Here is an 18,590-nt window from a genome sequence, read left to right as displayed (position 1 = left end):
CCAGTACAAGACAGTCATCCAGCCTGAGGGGCTGTGTGCACACACTGGGGTGTGCTGGAGATGCTGGCATAGCTGGGGGTGTGTGGTGGGGGGGGTTGCTTGCCTTCACTTGAGTGCTCATTCTCCAACAGGCACAGTTAGACGTATTCCTCTACACTGTTTCCTCTCAGTACCCTCTAACAGTGCCTATTTTCAGATACACAAATAAGGCTCTGAGTTTCAGAGCAATGATGTCCTGGGTCACACAGCAAGCCCCTCGGCCACAAGTGTCACCTCAGAACCCTTGCTGTGACACCTTGTTTCTGTGCCTAGCACTAATGCGTGTTCCACAAATGCCAACCGCACCAGTAATGACGGCGTGTACCTGCTAGCCCAGCCTGCCTCTCTGAAAGAGAAGAGGACAGGGCTCGGGCCCTTTGGTCCTGGGTGGCCGTACCCCTGGGTTGCTCTGATGGGGGTTAAGTTCTAAGATAAGGATCTAAGGTGAAGTCAGAAGGAAATTCTAGGCACTCCTGGACTTCCTCCAACATGAGCTAATGCATTTCCTTATTGTTGAAGCCAGTGTGAGCCACTGATCCTTAAGGGAAAATATTTTGGGTAAATGATTTTAACATACTCAGTCTAGCAGAGCTCGCAGAGCCTTCCTTGTGCCTCTTCCTCATTCACAGGCACCTGTGAACTCAAAACTGCACCCTGAGTGTGAGGGACACAGGCTTTATTGAACAGGTTAAGGTCAAATATTCCAGCAAATAAATGTACACTTTGTATGAAGTTGGATATTCTTGAGAGCAATTCTGAGTCTTTACCAACATTCTACATGTTTGTCAGTATAAATGATCCCATATAAAATAAGTAAGTTAAGGCTGTAGGTTTATTCATATATATATATACACATTTATACAGATAAGTGGTCTATCCCATGTGAACTTTTTGATGCTGGGTAAGCCTTGAGCTCCGATTAAAAGCTTTGCCACAGTCATTGCATTTATAAGGCTTCTCCCCGGTGTGAATTCTCTGATGTATAATGAGATGTGAACGCCACCTAAATATTTTCTCACAGTCATCACACTGATGCAGTTTCTTTATAGTATTAACTTTTTTACGGCTCACAAAAGTGGACCCTTCTAGAGCATTCCCATATTCGTAAAACCACTGGGCCCTAGTGTGTATTCTCTGGTGTTCAATAAGATATGAGCTCCGGCTGAAGGCTTTTCCACATTCACTGCACTCATAGGGCTTCACTCCTGCATGAATTATCTGGTGTTGGAAAAGGGTTGAGTTCTGACTGAAGGCTTTCCCACATTCGTTACATTTATAGGGCCTCTCTCCAGTGTGAACCCTTTGATGTATTGTAAGCTGTGTGCTCATGCTGAAGGCTTTTCCGCATTGGAGGCATTCATAGGGTTTCTCTCCTTTATGGATTCTCTGATGGTAAATGAGACTTGAACTCTGACTAAAGGCTTTTCCACAGTCATTACACACATAGGGTTTCTCTCCAGTGTGGATTCGCTGATGTTGAATAAGGTGTGAGCCCTGAACAAAGCCTTTGCCACACTCATCACATTTAAATGGTTTTTCTCCAGTGTGAGTTCTCTGATGGCGAATAAGCCGTGAACTACAACCAAAGGCTTTTGTACACTTGTTGCATTTATAAGGCTTCTCTCCAGTGTGAATCAGCTGATGCTGACTAAGGCGAGAGATCCACCTAAAAGCTTTCCCACACTCATCACACTTAAATGGTTTCTCTACAGTGTGAATTCTCTGATGTGCAGCAAGGCTTGGGCTGTCTGAGGCTCTCAGAATTTGAGATTTTTCCCCAGTGTGCATCCTTTGATGCTGGGCTAGAGTGGAGCTCTGGCTGAAGGCCTTTCCACACTCCTTGCAAGGGTAGGGCCTCTCCCCAGTGTGAGTCCTCTGGTGTCGAACCAGCTGCGACTGCTGGCTGAAGGCTTTCCCACACTCACGACAACCATAGGGCCTCTCTCCTGTGTGGATTCTCTGATGGTGGATGAGGCTTGAGCTCTGACCAAAGGCTTTTCCACATTCCTCACATCTGTAGGGCTTCTCCCCAGTGTGAATTCTTTGATGCTGAATAAGTTTTGAGCTCAGGCGGAAGGCTTTTCCACACTCAATGCATTTAAAGGGTTTCTCTCCCGTGTGGATTCTCTGATGCTGATTAAGCTGCGAGCAGAGCCTGAAGACTTTCCCACATTCTGCACATTCGTACGGCTTCTCTCCATGGCAGTTATTTGGATGTTTCCCCTGCAAGCAGTCAGATAACTTTTTTTGGCATTCTTGACATCTGCTAATTTTCTTCTGTGTATTAATTTCCCAATGCAGAGCGATGTCTGAAGTGGCTCTGAAGCGTTTGCCACACCCCTCGCATCTCTGGGAAGTCGCTTCTGCACTCTCCCTCTGACTTTCAAGAGGCTGACGAACCAGGCTGCTGGTTCCCAGCTCCTTACTTCCCTGGGCAGTGTCCTTGGTGAAGGGCTTGGGAACCACAGTCTCCTCATTCAAACAGTTATTCTGGAAGACAGAGCCTGTCACTCTCAGTCTAGGACTGCCCAGATGACTGCCTAACCAGACCTCAGAATCAGAAACATCTCCAAAGCCAGGATTCTGAGCAAATTCCTGTGGAGAGATTCTGACCATTGTCCCAGAGGATTCTGATTTTAGGATGTCCATGTCCTCACAGGCCTGCTCATTGTCAGTCCTAATCGTAGAATCTGAAACAAACAGGAACAAAGATGTTCCTTAGGTCCTGTGCTCAGAGAAATGATAGACTACAAATGCGGGGGCTGGGCTCAAGGCTCCCAGAATGGCTGCACTGAGCACTGTGAAGCCCCAGGTGGAAACTCGCAAGAGAAGGCAGAGCCTTTGGCAGTTCTCAAATCTGGTTTCAAACTTTTTACTTTGTTCGTTCATTCAATAGCAATGAAGTGTACATTATGCACTGGGCAGAGTGCTGAGAGCAACACAGACTACGGGGGTGCAGGGGTCTGTGAGCAGAGAGGTCCATCCTACAGGGCACCAGTGTGGGGCAAAGTTCACATAGAAGACAAGAAGACAAAGCAAGACCAGAAGGCTGGGAGGTTACCACAGATTAGGCCACGGAGTCACGGGCTCCAGCATCCCAGCTGGTGAGGAAAGAGTACAGGGTCTGAGTTCTGAATGGATGGCATGGATTCTGATGAGTAAGACAGGGCTGGAAGAGCTGCCAAGGGACATACTTGGTAAGCTCAGAAGAGCACTGGGCACCTAGGCCATTCATGACTACTCCCTGGGGTGGGCTTCTCTGAGCAAAGCCCAGCCCCCTCATCTGCCTCCTGGCTGCTCCTGCCAACTTGCACCTGGCCATGTTCCCTGCTTCTCCCTGGGCAGTGTGTGCCTACCCACAAGACCACACTGACTTCTTCCCTGGGACTGCAAGTTTCTGGAGGCCCCCAGGGGGACTTCCAGACATCTGCATTCCTTCTGGACTCCCCAAGTAAGCACAGGCTTTTGTCTTACTCTGTAACCCTAGAGGGCACCTCTGCTGAGGTCAGACATCCCCTTGATGTCTGTGATCACAACCATGACAGGACACAACACACAGCTATGGTCATGACGCAACTACAGCCCCCACCATGAAACAATCACGTTCACAACCACAACCGTGCGGTCACAGCTGTAACCAGCCCGTCTACCCCACAGTGAATGCACAGCCCAATGACAGGACTTTAGGCTCTGGTTCTTGTCCACTACTAACCATCGGTGGTGAGTCTCCAGCTTCCAGGGATCTCCAAAGGACGTACTGTCAGTCCTGGAAAATCACAGCAGGCAACCCTTTCAACTTCACTGTGCAGCAGGGATACACAAGTGCCATGAGGACATGAGCCATCTCCAGGCCTGGTCCTCACACGCTTCTCTTTCCCTGCACAACCACACCACCTCAGCATGCCTGCTCCTTCAACTGGGCTTGCTTGGCATTCCTCCCAAGCCGTCCCCTGCTGTAAAGATAAGAGAGCAAGGCGGCCAGGCACGGTGGCTCACGCCTGTAATCCTAGCACATTGGGAAGCCAAGGCAGGTGGATCACCTGAGGTCAGGAGATCGAGACCAGCCTGACCAACATGGTGAAACTCCATCTCTACCAAAAATACAAAAATTAGCTGAGTGTGGTGCCGGGCACCTGTACTCAGCTGCTTGGGAGGCTGAGGCAGGAGAATCACTTAAACCCGGGAGGTGGAGGTTGCAGTGAGCCAAGATCATGCCACTGCACTCCAGCCTGGGTGACAGAGCGAGATTCCGTCCCAAAAAAAAAAAAAGAGAGTGAGCAGGGCACCAAGATGTGCAGCAAGTACTTCCCATGCCTGGAACACGGTGGCCCTAAGAGCTGGGAGCGAGCCCAGGACAGCCCAGCACTCCTGTGCCAGGTGTTGCCCAAGGTCTGCTGCTGCACAGAGTAAAACCTCTACACGGCTAAGCAGCCTGCAGCCAAGAGCACTGCTGACCAGCAGACGAGGACATCACAAACCCACCTGACCACATGCAAGTTTCCTTCCCTCTGGCGCCTTGTGACTGCCTATGAGAAGCCTGGGATACATCATAAAGTTCTCCCGGCACAAACCCAGCCTCAGCCGTCTCCTGGCTCTCAGCGGCCCTTGGCCTCCTGCCTGGCCTTGGCTTGCATGGCCTGTTTCTTTCTGTCCCTGCTTACCACTGTCACCCACCCCCACAGCAGCCTCCCAGGGACCTGTAACTGAAGGCAAGGCTCTCTCCCCTTCCCTGGAGCATGAAAGCACTTCTCCAGTAAGCTTTGGATAACTTCTGAGAAGATTATTACAAAATGAAACCTCATTCTGGAAGTGGCAGTCCCTCAGAGAGGACACATACATCTTGACTCTAAAGAGCTGAGGCCAGGTGCGGTGGCTTACACCTGTAATCCCAGCACTTTGGGAGGCCGAGACGGGCAGATCATTTGAGCCAAAGAGTTCAAGACCAGTCTGGACCAACATAGTGAAACCCCATCTCTAATAAAAATGCAAAAATTAGCCAGGTGTGGTGGCGGGATCCTGTAATCCCAGCTATTTGGGAGGCTTAGGCACAAGAATCGTTTGAACCTGGGAGGCAGAGGTTGCAGTGAGCCAAGATCATCCCACTGCACTGCACTCCAGCCTGGGCAACAGACTCCCATCTCAAAAAAAGAAAAGAACAGTGGCAGAACAGGGCCAGGCTGACAGCAAGGCTTTTGTTGGGGGGTGCCAGGAACCACCCACCAGTGGGCACAGTGGGGTCAAGAGCAAGGGGCTACACAGCAGGGACCTGGCCCTCCCCGACTGCTCTGAGCCAGTATCTGATGCTGGCTGTACCAGCTGGGAACAGGTTAACATATCTGGGCATTTCTGCCTTACTTAATGTATTCTGGTTTTGTGCTACTGCATATTTTTATCTAAGAGGCCACATTCCTGCCCTGGACTCTTGGGTCTGGGAGCAAGTGCTGGGTGCATCAATAGCAGCTTTCACCTACTGCAGGGTTGTATTTTTTGTGTTGCTTTATCATAATAAGGACCACCTGCTACATATAAACCCAATGAACTAATTCTGCCAACTATAGCTGGCTTTTCTGCCATGGCACCCTCTTTAAACTCTCCTGTCCATGTTGGAAATATTTTAATGGCAGGCTGGGTTTTAGCTGGGCCACCTTACAGCTGTACTTCCCTCTCAGGGAGGCTGAGCAGAAAGGGCAACATGGGTGTAGCCAGAAAAGCCAGTGAGGCCAGGATTCCTGATCACTCTTCCCACAAGTCACATGCAGCCTTCCTGGGTGGCTGCAAAGGCCACAGGATATGAAGAAGCTCGGAAACCCTCCTTGCCCTTTGACGCTGCCTAGGGTCATGTGAATGGAAGGAAGATCACAGCCCCTACTTTTCACAACTTTGGATGGTCTAACTTGCTTCCCAAGGGCCCTACAAGCCTGTGGCCTCCGTAGGACCCGGTCCTGCCCTGCTGCAGGAGTGACTGTGATGACCCAGTAGCAGCAAAGGGGAGGTGAGGGACTCCCTTTCTGCTGCTGAGATACAGGCACCCATCTCCCTCGTCATGCTGGGCAGCACACCAGCAAATCAGGGAAGCAGAGTGCCAGGCAGATGCCTGCCCAGCAGGAGCTCATGCTGGAGGCAGCGGGTGCCCTGGTGAGGGCTGAGCACCCCAAGATAGGCTGAAGTCCTAACTTGAAGCACCTCAGAATGTGACCTTGTTTGGAAACACGGTTGTTGCAGATGGAATTAGTCACCATGAGGTCACTGGGGTGGACCCTACCAGTATGACTAGTGTCCTTATAAGGAGACGGCTACATGAACACAGACGTACAGGGAGAACGCAGCCGTGTGAGGGAGTCGGAGATGAGAGTGAGGGATGCATCTACAAGCCAAAGAACCCAAGGATTACCAGAAAACCATCAGATGCCCAGAGAGGCAGGACAGGGTCCTTCCCTAAAGCCTTCCCAGTGAGCACGGCCCTGCTGACACCTCGATTTCAGATTGCCAGCCTCCACAACTGTGAGACAATCCATTTCTGTTGTTTTAAGCTCCCTAGTTTGTGGATCCTTGTTATGGCAGTCATAGGGGACTAATGCACTCCTGGAGCCTGAGAAGGTCTGGAGGGAGCCACCTCAGGGCATATGCTAACCCATGGAGAGGCTACTGAAAGCCAAACATAATGCTTCACTTGGATCCATAAATTTCTATCTTTGCTTAACAGAAAAAGTATGAATAAAATCAGAAATCAAACAAAATGCAATATGATTTCAAAAACAAGCTCCGTTTTTGCTGAAACGCATGGGTTTTTGTGTCTTGGCTCTTCTGCAGTTTGCCCTCTCCCAAGGCAGCCCCACAACAGATCTGTGCGTCCTTATACGGGCTGGATACCATGTCCCCTATGGCATTCCGAGGCACCCAGCAGAGCCCCCAGGACTCGCCCACAGCTGCCCCTGGTTGTGAGGCCCCTCCTGCAGTTTCCCCTCACCCCAGGGCTTCTCTGCGACAGGGTCTAAGCCTCACCTGTCTTGGACGTCTTTGGTGCCTCTGTCCCCTCTGCTCCCTGTAGGTCGAGGACCCAAGGCTCCTGTCCCTGCTCCAGCCGGGAGATCAGCTCAGGCTTGAAAACCAGGAATCCTGCTGTGTGTGCGGCACAGGAGACAGTGTCAGCATGACAGGGAGCATGTAGCACAAGGCTAAGCTTTCCCTGGTTTCCAAATGTAAAGGGGCAGGGGGGCTGGAAGGCACAGGCAGAGCCCCTGTAGGGAGTGAGGGGTGTGAAGGGCGGTGAGAATCTGGGGACACAGCAGCCCTTTCTGTACAGCTCTATCCAGCTCCTGTGGCTGGACGGCAAGGGATAACTGACTCCCACAATCTCCAGATGACCCTGTCACCAAACAGTCTGCAAAGAACAGTTCAGCTCCACCCCTGGAACTCAAGGGAGAGAGCAGGAGAAGCCCAAGCGTCACTTGGCAGAGCCGGGCCTGTCACTCAGTTCAGAGAGCAGAGATGCTCGAAGAGGCAGGGGTGGTTACAAACTAAGACAACAAACAACAAAAAGACACAAATGAAGCAAATTTTGCATCAGAAAGCTCCAAGGCCCGGTCCTCAGCCAGCAGCCTTCCAGCCTCCAGTCCCTGCACAAAGGACGCCTCACGGCCTGCTTCCCTCTCCTGTGGGGGCCCGGCACCCTGCCTTCTTGGGGCCATCTGCCCCCATACCCTCTTTGTGCAGTCAGTACAGAGATGAGCGGGTGATCCACCAGCCAGCCAAGGCCTCTGGCTGGAAGCTTCCCTCAGGCTTCCCCACACTGGAAGGAAAGAGGCAAGCAGAGATTCCAAAGGCCTACAGCCAATAAGCTCAAGCCCCTAGATGCAGGCAGGACTCCACACTCCACAGAAACGCATGTTCTCTCCAAGTACACGTGGAACAAAGAAACACCCTCAGGTCAAGCCACAAACTGAGTCACAGACACACCAAAAAACAATACCATAGAACATGCACCAGCCAAACGCAGCTCAGAATAAGATTAACTACAAAACGTTGCTTAGATGCAATTAGCTACTTGGAAACTAAACAATAAATTACTAAGTGGCAAGCATATTTATTATGAGTCAGAATTTATAAGATGCAGTGCAGCCCAAGCAGTATGTAAAGACAAAATTTTTTTTTTTTGAGACAGAGTCTTGCTCTGCTGCCTAGGCTGGAGTGCAGTGGAACAATCTCAGCCCACTGCAACTTCCACCTCCTAGGTTCAAGCAATTCTTCCTGCCTCAGCCTCAAGAGTAGCTGGGACTACAGGTGCAGGCCACCATGCCAGCTAATTTTTTGTATTTTAGTAGAAACACAGTTTCACTGTGTTAGCCAGGATGGCCTTGATCTCCTGACCTCATGATCCGCCCACCTCGGCCTCCCAAAGTGCTGGGATTACAGGTGTGAGCCACTGCACCCGGCTGATAAAATGTTATTTATTTATTTAGAGACATGGTCTTGCTCTGTCACTCAGGCTGGAGTGCAGCAGCACCATCATAGTTCACTGTAACCTAGACCAATCCTCCCGCCTCAGCCTACTGAGTAGTTAGGACTACAGGTGTGTGACATCACATCCAGCTAATTTTTAAATTTTTCTGTAGAGATGTGGTCTCACTATATTGCCCAGGCTGGCCTCAAACTCCTGGGCTCAAACAATCCTCCTGCCTCAGCCTCCTAAGTAGCTGAGATTACAAGCATATGCCACTATACCCAGAAAAATCATTTACTAGAAATGAGAATTTTAAAACACAAATGAGGTGAACAGTAAGCTTAAGAAGTTGAGAATGGCCAGGCGAAGTGGCTCATACCTTAATCTCAGCATTTTGGGAGGCTGAGGCAGGTGGATCACCTGAAGGTCAAGAGTTCAAGACCAGCCTGGCCAACATGGGGAAACCCTGTCTCTAATAAAAATATAAAAAATGAGCTGGGTGTGGTGGCAGGCACCTGTAATCCTAGCTACTTGGGAGGCTGAGGCAAGAGAATCACTTGAACTCGGGACACGAAGGTTGCAGTGAGCCAAGATTGCATCATTGCACTCCAGTCTGGGCAAGAACAAAATTTTGTCTCCAAAAAAAAAAAGTTGAGAATAAAACAATAAAAATAATTAGCTGGGCATGGTGGCCCAGGCCTGTAGTCCCAGCTACTTGGGAAGCTGAGGCGGGTCACTTGAGCCCAGGCAGTCGAGGCTGCAGTAAGCCACTACACTCCAGCCTGGGCGAGAGAGTGAAACCCTGTCTCAAAAAATAAAAAAGCAAAACAAACAAAAAACACCAGACACACACCAAACTCACATAAATAAAAAGGAAGAAAATAATAAATCTGGGACAGAATTCAGAGAAATAGAGAACAAAGACATAAAAACATCCTCCAACCCAACCCCCCCGCCAAAAAAAAGGCTGACAAAACCCAAAGCCAGTTCTTTGAAAAGATAAATATGACCGTCTCATGACAAAACCAATCAAGGTCAACGCAGTGAGAAGATGCTGCCAAAAAACAGAGAATAAGAGAATTACAAAGGTAACAGGTTAAAAACAAAAGGAAAGGCCAAGCAAGGTGGCTCATGCCTGTAATCCCTGCATTTCGGAAGGCTGAGGCGGGAGGAATGCTTGAGACCAGGAGTTTAAGACTAGCCTGGGCAACATAGACAGACCCCAACTCTACAAAGAAAGAAAAAACAGCTGGGCATGGTGGCGCGCGCCTATAGTCCCAGCTTCTCAGGAAGCTGAAGTGGAAGGATCACTTAAACCCAGGAGTTCAAGGCTGCAGTGAGCTATGATTGCACCACTGCACTCCAGGCTGGGCAACACAGCAAGACCCCAACTCTTAAAAGAATAAAAAGAAATATAAATGCATAAATGTTAATCTAAGACTTTCCTTCCCCAAAACCACAAGGCCCCAATGGTTTTACAGATTAGTTCCACCAAGTTCTATTTGTATGCCAAATGCCATTTATCAAACATGTCAAAATTAAATAAGGAAAATACACAAAAAATAATACATATGTATGTGTGTGTGTGTATACATATGTCCATATTACTCATGAAAAGAAATATAAAAATCCAAAATACAATATTGGCTAGCTATGAATCCAAAGGTGTATCAAAATTTATATATATCATGATTTAAGTAAGGTTTATTCCAAAAATACAAGAAAATAAAGCAATGTAATTTCCTACATTAATAAAGAAAATAAATCATGGCTGGGTGCGGTGGCTCACACCTGTAATCCCAGCACTTTGGGAGGCTGAGGTGGGTGGATCACGAGGTCAAGAGATCGAGACCATCCTGGTCAACATGGTGAAACCCCGTCTCTACTAAAAATACAAAAAATTAGCTGGGCACAGTGGTGCATGCCTATAATCCCAGCTACTCAGGAGGCTGAGGCAGGAGAATTGCCTGAACCCAGGAGGCGGAGGTTGCGGTGAGCCGAGATCGCGCCATTGCACTCCAGCCTGGGTAACAAGAGGGAAACTCCATCTCAAAAAAAAAAAAAAAACGAAAGAAAAGAAATCGTGTAAGTGTCTCAAATGATGCAAAAAAGAAACTGAAATTCATTATTTATGATTAAAAACAAAACTCTTGGCCAGGCGTGGTGGCTCACGCCTGTGATCCAAGCACTTTGGAGGCCAAGGCGGGCAGATCACCTGAGGTCGGGAGTTCAAGACCAGCCTGACCAACGTGGTGAAACTCCATCTTTATAAAATTAAAAGGAAAAAAAACACTCTTTAGCCAACATCTGTGGTTACGTGGATGCGTTCCCTTTAAAACCAGGAATACAACATGACCTCAGGATCCTGTTTAACACTGTGCTGCCCACTGAGAAGGCAGACATGGGAGGAGTGAGGGCTGGGAGGGAAAATACCAAACTCTCATTTGCAGGAATCCTCCTGCTGGAAAAAAACAGAATCGCTGACCAACACTGAATTAGCAAGGGAGTTCCACAAAGTTGCCAGAAGTAAGATCATCCTCCAGAACCAATAGCATTTTTGCACTACAGCAATAATCAGCTAAAAATACATTCACAAAGTAAAAATTCAAAACTTCTACACTGACTCAAAACAGTTTCAAAGCACTCCCAATAAAAATTCCAGTGGCATTTTTTTAGGAACTCAACTTACTCTAAAATTTGTATGCAGCCAGGCGCGGTGGCTCACACCTGTAATCCCAGCATTTTGAGAGGCTAAGGCGGGTGGATCACCTGAGGTCAGGAGTTTGAGACCAGCCTGGACAACATGCTGAAACCCCATCTCTATTAAAATTACAAAAATTAGCTGGGCGTGGTGGCACACGCCTGTAGTTTCAGCTATATGGGAGGCTGAGGCAGGAGAATCGCTTGAACTCAGGAGGCAGAGGTTGCATTGAGCCGAGATCACACCACTGCACTCCAGTCTGGGCAACAGAGACTCCGTCTTCAAAGAAAAAAAACTTTGTATGAATGACCCCATTACCCAAGAGTATGTAAGCAAATCTTTAAAAAGAATTAAAGGCAGCCAGTTGCAGTGGCTCACACCTGTAATCCCAGCATTTTGGAAGGCTGAGGCGGGCGGATCACCTGAGGTTAGGAGTTCCGAGACCAGCCTGGCCAACATGGTGAAACCTCATCTCTATTAAAAGTACAAAAATTAGCTGGGCATGGTGGGATGTGTCTGTAATCCCAGATACTCAGGAGGCTGAGGCAAGAGAATCACTTGAACCCAAGAAGCAGAGGTTGCAGTGAGCCAAGATGGCGCCATTTACAGTCCAGCCTGCGCAACAAGAGCAAAACTCCATCCCAAAAAAAAAAAAAAAGAATTAAAGGTTAATTAATAGATTATGTTGGGGAAAACAGCTATGTTTGGACAAAAATAAAACAGGGAGTTTTATGTAACCCCAATACAAATGTCGAGGTGTGATACAGACGAGAAATATAAACTATAAAATCCACAGAAGAAAATGAAGCCCATCTCAACGACCCTAGAGTAGGAAACTGCTTGTTTCTTCTTTTTGAGATGGAGTCTTGCTCTGTCACCCAGGATGGAGTGCACTAGTGTGATCTTGGCTGAGTGCAATCTCTGCCTCCTGGGTTCAAGCAATTCTCCTGCCTCAGCCTCCCAAGTAGCCAAGATTACAGGCGCCCACCATCACACCTGGCTAATTTTTGTATTTTTAGTAGAGACAGGGTTTCACCACGTTGGTCAGGCTGGTCTTGAACTCCTGACCTCAAGTGACCTGCTCACCTCAGCCTCCCAAAGTGCTGGGATTACGTGCATGAGCCACCGTGCCCAGCCAAGGAAGAACTTACTTTGTTTTATTTGGGAGATGGAGTCTCACTCTGTTGCCCAGGGTGGAGTGCTGTGGTACAATCTCAGTTCGCTACAACCTCTGCCTCCCAAGTTCAAGAGACTCTCCTGCCTCAGCCTCCCATGTAGCTGGGATTACTGGTACACGATGCCATGCATCACTAATTTTTTTTTTGTATTTTAGTAGAGACAGGGTTTCACCATGTTCCCAAGGCTGTCTCCAACTCCTGAGCTCAGGCAATCCACCCACCTCAGCCTCCCATAGTGCTGGGATTACAGGCATGAGCCACTGTGCCCAGCCAGAACTTTTAAGTAAAACTTCATAAGGCAAAAACTGATTAATTACATTAAATCTGACCTAACAAAGTTAACAAACATGAAAGAGGGGGAAAGATACTTTTTTTTAGACAGGGTCTTACTCTGTTGCCTAGGCTAGACTGCAGTGGCACAATCATAGCTCACTGCAGTCTTGACCTCCGAGGCTCAGGCAATCCTCCCTCCTCACCCTCCCCAGTAGCTGGGACTCCAGGCATGAACCACCATGTCTGGCTGAAAAAGTGATTTATAATGCACAAAACTAACCTGGTATTTATCAAATTCGATAAATTCTAAGTTAGTCTTTTTATAAAACCCTTTCCCATCTCTTGGATGCATCTAGAAATTGATGTCACGCAGCAAGTGGCAGCTGTGACACACCACCACGGCTTGTGCACACATGAGCTTGCCCCAACCACTTAGTCACTGCTATAGGTGAGTCACCAGCACATCATACAACACATGCTGAATTCAGCTGCTCCTTACACTGTCTTCAGAAAGTTTACCCTTTGACTTGGCCCAAGCAGGACATTATGAATAAACAGAAGCCATGGGGCCAGGTGCAGTGGCTCATGCCTGTAATCTCAGCACTTTGGGAGGCTGAGGCAGGTGGATCACCCGAGGTCAGGAGTTTGAGACCAGCCTGGCCAATGTGGTGAAACCCTGTCTTTATGAAAAATACAAAAATTAGCTGGGCCTGGTGGCAGGTGCCTGTAATCCTAGCTACTCAGGAGGCTGAGGCACGAGAATCACCTGAACCCAGGAGGCGGAGGTTGCAGTGACCCAATATCACAGTATCACACTCCAGCCTGGGCGACAGAGTAAGACTTTGTCTCAAAAAAAAGGCCGGGCGTGGTGGCTCGCGCTTGTAATCCCAGCACTCTGGGAGGCCGAGGCGGGTGGATCACAAGGTCAAGAGATTGAGACCATCCTGGTCAACATGGTGAAAGCCCGTCTCTACTAAAAATAAAAAAAATTAGCTGGGCATGGTGGCGCGTGCCTGTAATCCCAGCTACTCAGGAGGTTGAGGCAGGAGAATAGCCTGAACCCAGGAGGCGGAGGTTGCGGTGAGCCGAGATCGCGCCATTGCACTCCAGCCTGGGTAACAAGAGCGAAACTCCAGCTCAAAAAAAAAAAAAAAGCAAGCCATGGAAAAAGAACAGCAGGTGTACCTTTGAGACTGGAGAAGCAAACTGTTGCTGGAAGAGTAACTGCAATTCCAGTTACTGGCAAATCAGCAACTGTGTACACACAGGGCCTGAGAGGACAGCACAGCAGATGGAGCTGTTTAAAAGGGATGGCTGCTATACGCCAAGCGAGAAAGCTCAAGCACCAACCTCACCGGATGAAGAAAACCCCTACAACACTTAAGGCTGCAGCGCCTCTTGACGGCCAGGCCCACAAGCTGCCATCACGTGGAAAGCAGGGACACAGATAACCAAACCGGAGAGTGCGCGACTAAAAGCTGTGAAGAAACATCAGAAGTGCCCTCACTCCGTATGTCTTTTCCTTTCTATTTGTGTGACACATGGTAAACCAGGTTTAAAGGACTCTAAGGGAACTCTTTAGAAAGCACAAAGTAAAATTAAGTAATAACAAAAAAAATGCATGTCATCAGTGGCATTCCACCTTTCCTAAAATAATGATGTGTACATAATTACATGTTTTACAACGTAAGGCGTCTTAGATAGAATGAAGAAATAACACCTTCAAATCAGTAAGGCACGGCAGACCTAGAATGGGCAAATACCCTGAGCAGATATTTTACTGAAGAACCTGGCAAGCTAATGAGGGTGTGAAAATATGCTCAAGCTCAGCAGAAATCAGGGAAATGCAAACTCAGACCACAATAGCCTCCCACTGTACACTTATCTGACTGGCAAAAGAGAAAGATGGACTTTGCCAGGCTAGCCAGGACAGAGGGGTGCAGGCCTAGTTCAACACCCCAAGAAGCTCCTGGTCAACCAACTACGCCCCCGGATGCATTCCACTGCTGATCCCCCAGCCTAGGCACTCTCTTGGGGGTACAAGGCAGCAGAGGGCTTGGTCACAGGCAAGAGGCCCAGCAATGCCCAAGTTAGACACACAACCCCCCTTCACCAAGTTGCCATCCAACGACAGTACATACCTTGTGAGAACATAGACACGGACATAAAGAGCACCATGGTGGCTGCCTGTGGCAGCGGTAGAGTTCAGAGAGAACTAATGGCAGGACAGGAGGGCAAGGGGGTGTCCTGACAGCCTCTGTATCATAGCCCCAGGGGCATCGCTGCCACCTCTTGCTCTGGCTGTACAACCTTTTCCTCAGATTCCTCCACCCAATAATTTCTCTTTTCTTGTCTAATAAGCTATTTCAAGCTTGGATTCTATTTCTCACGATTTAACATCTTAGGGAAAAAAAGAGACTTTACTAACCCCCAGAATCCCACCCACCCTCTGGGGGCTGAACCCCATGACATGTGCAAAGCCAGCAACCATCCTGGCATTCTCATGAGTCCAAGGCCCCTGTGGAGCCCACAGGGTTCTGAGCGTTTGGCCTCCATATCCCAGCCTCTGATGGAGGCCTGGCTGGGTGGGTGCTGACTGATGACGCAGGGAAGGGGGCCCCGAGGTGCAGCCTCACCTAGTCCAGCCACACTGCTGTGGTTCTCCAGCATCACTTCCCTGTAGAGGGCCCTCTGGCCAGGGTCCAGACACTGCCACTCCTCCCGAGAGAAGTGCACAGCCACATCGCCAAATGTTACCACCTCCTGAAAGGACACACACCAGCACCCCAGGAATCCCTGGGTGCCAGCCCCCTTCTGGCGCTGCCTCGTGGCATGTCTCAGGCAGGTGCACCATGGGGTTGGGTAAGATGCTCACCAGGACTCCTTTGGCTCTAATATTCTGGGGAAGGATAGGCTGGGGGAGGAGGAAGGAACCCAGTCGAGGTGATCATAAAACCCTCCCCCTTCCAGAGCCTCAATTAGGCCCTGGTTTGAACAGGAGTTTGCTCGCTACTTCAGGGATGGGGGCAAGGGGGCCTTCCTAAGCCCTAGCAAGGGCCAAGGTAGGGTCTGGGCCCAGGTCAAGTGGGCAGAGCAGGAGATGGGGCTTCACAGGACAAGCGAGGAGAAGGAGGCAGTCAAGCTTCCTACCATGAGGCTCGGTGGGTGGGCATCCACGTGCTCTGGCCGAGAGACCTGTTGGCAATTATGAAAGGATTAGAGGTTAGAATGCCAGAAGCCCAGCTTCCAGGCTAATCAAGGGGGTTAGTGAAGGAGGCCCACTGAACTCTTGTTCCTCTTTTAGTGTGTGAGTGTGTGTGTGTGGCATGTGCGAATCACTCCACAAATCTGTAAGGAGTGGACGCCACGTGCCAGGCACTGAGTAATGGGGATAGTAATGGACAGGAGGACCCTGTCTTCACAGAGCAGTCTGGTGGAGAAAGACTTAAATAACCACACAAATAAGCATATTACAACCAGGATAGCGCTGAAGTACAGGGAACTATGAAAGTATTTAGACCAGAACAGTGACTTAGTCTAATGGGTCACTTCCCCAGGGACCTCAGCCAAGGTAATGGAGATGGGGTGAGCGAGCACTCCAGGCAGCAGGAATAGCACGTGAAAGGGCCTGAGGCAAGAAGAAATGGGGCTGGATGAACCAGTAGGTAAATCACTGACAGCAAGGGAAAGCAGTAAGCGACCAGAGGTTGGAGTAGGTAGGAGCAAGAATGACGGACTGTAGGGAAGACAGAAGTGGACATAGACACACCCCTACCCTCAGGTACATAAATTCCAGTCTCCAGCTCACCTGCCACCAGGATGGAACCAGGCCCAGGGGTGTAATCGGACATAAATCATTCACCTCAATTAAGCCAATGACCCCGGATCCTCTACCTGCCCAGGCACTGCCCCCGGCAGGCCGGAATGGGAAGAGTCTTTGGACGGCAGCATCTAGCCCAGAAAGTGGTTTGTGGGGTGGAAGCCCCAGGCCACCGGCACAGGGAGGCTGACCCCAGCAGCAGTGACCACCGGAGGAGGATCCTCCCAACCCCGGCTCCTGACGGTAGGAATGCCCAGAGTAGCAACCAGAATTTACAGAAGACAAACAGCCCACCGCACCCAAGACACCGTTCTTTTCTGCCACTGTCACTTATTCTAGGCCTTCCGGGGCAGTGAGCAAAAAGGGGGGGGGGGCCCTAGGAGGAGGTGATTTCGCAGAAGAGGCAGTCAGGGTCCCGGGAGTCGGCCCAGGCCTGCAGAAAAGGCTGCAGCCGGAGCTCGCCTGACTCAGACCCCTGACACCGGGGCCTGCCACGAGCGGGGCACGCGAGGAGCTGCCAGGTTCGGCCAAACGAAGCCCACCCTCGCGCCGCAGCGGGAGTGGGCCGCCTACGCTCGACCACCTCCCACGCCAGGCGCTCGGGGCCCCGCAAAGCCCCCGCGCCTTCCCGACTGAAAGCCGGGGGGACGCGGCGACAGCAGTGCCGAAGGCGGGAGAGCGCAGGAAGCCACCAGCGGTCACTCAGACCGAAGACGACCAGAGTTCGCGCCCACCGCGCCGACTCACCCTCCCAGAGGACCACCCGAGGCTCGCAAACGCGCGACGCCGCCGGAAACGGGCCTCCGCCACCCGCGTCCGCCCCGCCCCGCCCCGCAGACTTCCGGCCGCTCTGGGGCCTCGGAGGCCCGGCCGTCTCGGTGATTCTCAGCCCCGCCTCCAGTCAGAGCCGAGGAGGAGCGAGGCTGGGGCCCGAGGGACGTGAGCCTGGGCGGGACCAGAAGCTCAGATAGGCGGGGTCGGGGCCTGGGGGCGGAGCTACAGTCGGAGGCGGGTAGGGACCTGAGCCGCGAGCTAGAGGCGGGCCCAGAGCCCGGGACGGGCGGTACGTGAGCCGGAGCGGGGCGGCGCCCGGAGTTGAGACTCTGAGCCCCCGGGCTCGCTGGCGTGTTGGGGGCCGGGGGCGTCGCCCGGCTGGGCCCTGCGCACCCGGATCACCTGCCTCGGGCGCCGGCTCCCACCGAGGCTGTCCAGGCGCCGCCCGCCCGCGTTCCCGCAACGGAGGCGCCTGCTGGGCGCACTCCGTGCCCCGCCTCGTGGAGACGCCGGGCCCGGGCTTTGTCCCCGGCGGGGTCTGGAGCGGGCGCGGGGTCGCAGAGCCTCCGGGACCCGGGGGAGGGCGCCCCTCGGAGTTGCCGGAGGCCGGGTCCGGCGTCCCCTCCCTCCTCCCTGGCCCCGCGCCGCCCTCCACCCCGCCTCCCTCGGGTTCATTCTGCGTCCGGCAGAGCCTGCGCGCCTCCCCTTGGCGGCCCCGGCCCCGAAACCTCGGCGTGGACGCTGCGTGCGTCCCGGCTGCCTGGACCTCCCCGCGCAGCTCCCGGCGAAGCCCCGCAGCCGGAGGGTGCCGAGTCCGCCTGACGCGCCCCTTCCCTCGGGAAGAACGGGGCGGGGGTCCGGGACGGACAGAAGCCGGGCTCTCCCGGCGTGTTGATCCGAACCGGCGCTGGGAAACCCGTGCAAGAAGGAACAATCAGGCAACCCCTCAACCGCCAGGAATCCCCTCGCCGATGATCCCAGCACTCCCACCCCAGCCCCTGCAGCCCCTGAGTTCGGATCTCTCAGCCCCACATCCTCTCTGGTCACCTAAGTGCATCCCAGCTGCTCAGGGAGCATGTCGCAAAGGATAGGAAAGGAAAGGGGATCTGCTTCCCCAGACGCCCTTCAGACCCCCAGGGCTGGTAGGGGCGGGCAACCCTGTACCCCAACCTGGCCTGCTGCAGGTGAGGGGGACACACCAGGATAACGCACAGCAGGACGGGGACAGAACCTGGCCCAGAGCATCCACCTGGTGTCCAGGGTGCAAGTGACAGAGCTCTGAGGCCCTGATGGCCTATCTGGGGCGAGGGGGCTGCCTCCATCCACTGCCTGGCTGAGTCCAGAACAGCGAGGCGCACTCAGGCC

General features: G+C 51.5%; 1 protein-coding gene across 5 annotated transcripts; it reads right to left on the bottom strand.

The window, feature by feature from the left end:
* Positions 1-853: 853 nt before the first annotated feature.
* On the bottom strand, positions 854-17,250 carry ZNF7 (zinc finger protein 7). 5 transcript variants are annotated; one of them, XM_012473265.1, is made up of 6 exons: positions 17,199-17,250; positions 15,782-15,826; positions 15,268-15,394; positions 7,042-7,158; positions 3,752-3,805; positions 854-2,729 (listed from the first exon to the last, which is right to left on the bottom strand). In XM_012473265.1, the coding sequence occupies exons 2-6, from the start codon at positions 15,782-15,784 to the stop codon at positions 913-915; spliced, it is 2,118 nt and encodes a 705-aa protein (XP_012328688.1). In that variant the 5' UTR covers positions 15,785-15,826; positions 17,199-17,250; the 3' UTR covers positions 854-912. The 5 variants fall into 5 exon arrangements, with proteins under 5 accessions (XP_012328688.1, XP_012328689.1, XP_012328692.1 ...); XM_012473266.2 differs by lacking the exon at positions 17,199-17,250 and adding an exon at positions 16,440-16,474; XM_012473269.2 differs by lacking the exon at positions 3,752-3,805 and having other exon boundaries at positions 17,199-17,249.
* Positions 17,251-18,590: the final 1,340 nt, after the last annotated feature.

The sequence above is a fragment of the Aotus nancymaae genome, unplaced genomic scaffold, assembly GCF_030222135.1.
Source record: "Aotus nancymaae isolate 86718 unplaced genomic scaffold, 86718_ANA_hifiasm-v0.15.2.pri h1tg000036l, whole genome shotgun sequence".
NCBI lineage: Eukaryota > Metazoa > Chordata > Mammalia > Primates > Aotidae > Aotus > Aotus nancymaae.
This window is presented reverse-complemented; position numbering and strand designations above follow the sequence as displayed.

What these genes read in the sequence shown, in the direction of transcription:
- ZNF7 (XM_012473265.1), bottom strand. An exon ending in ACCAAAGACGTCCAAGACAG is followed by an intron (nt 3,806 to 7,041) that starts GTGAGGCTTAGA and finishes GTGATTTTCCAG; the next exon opens with GACTGACAGTACGTCCTTTG. An exon ending in CTGGAGACTCACCACCGATG is followed by an intron (nt 2,730 to 3,751) that starts GTTAGTAGTGGA and finishes TGTTTGTTTCAG; the next exon opens with ATTCTACGATTAGGACTGAC.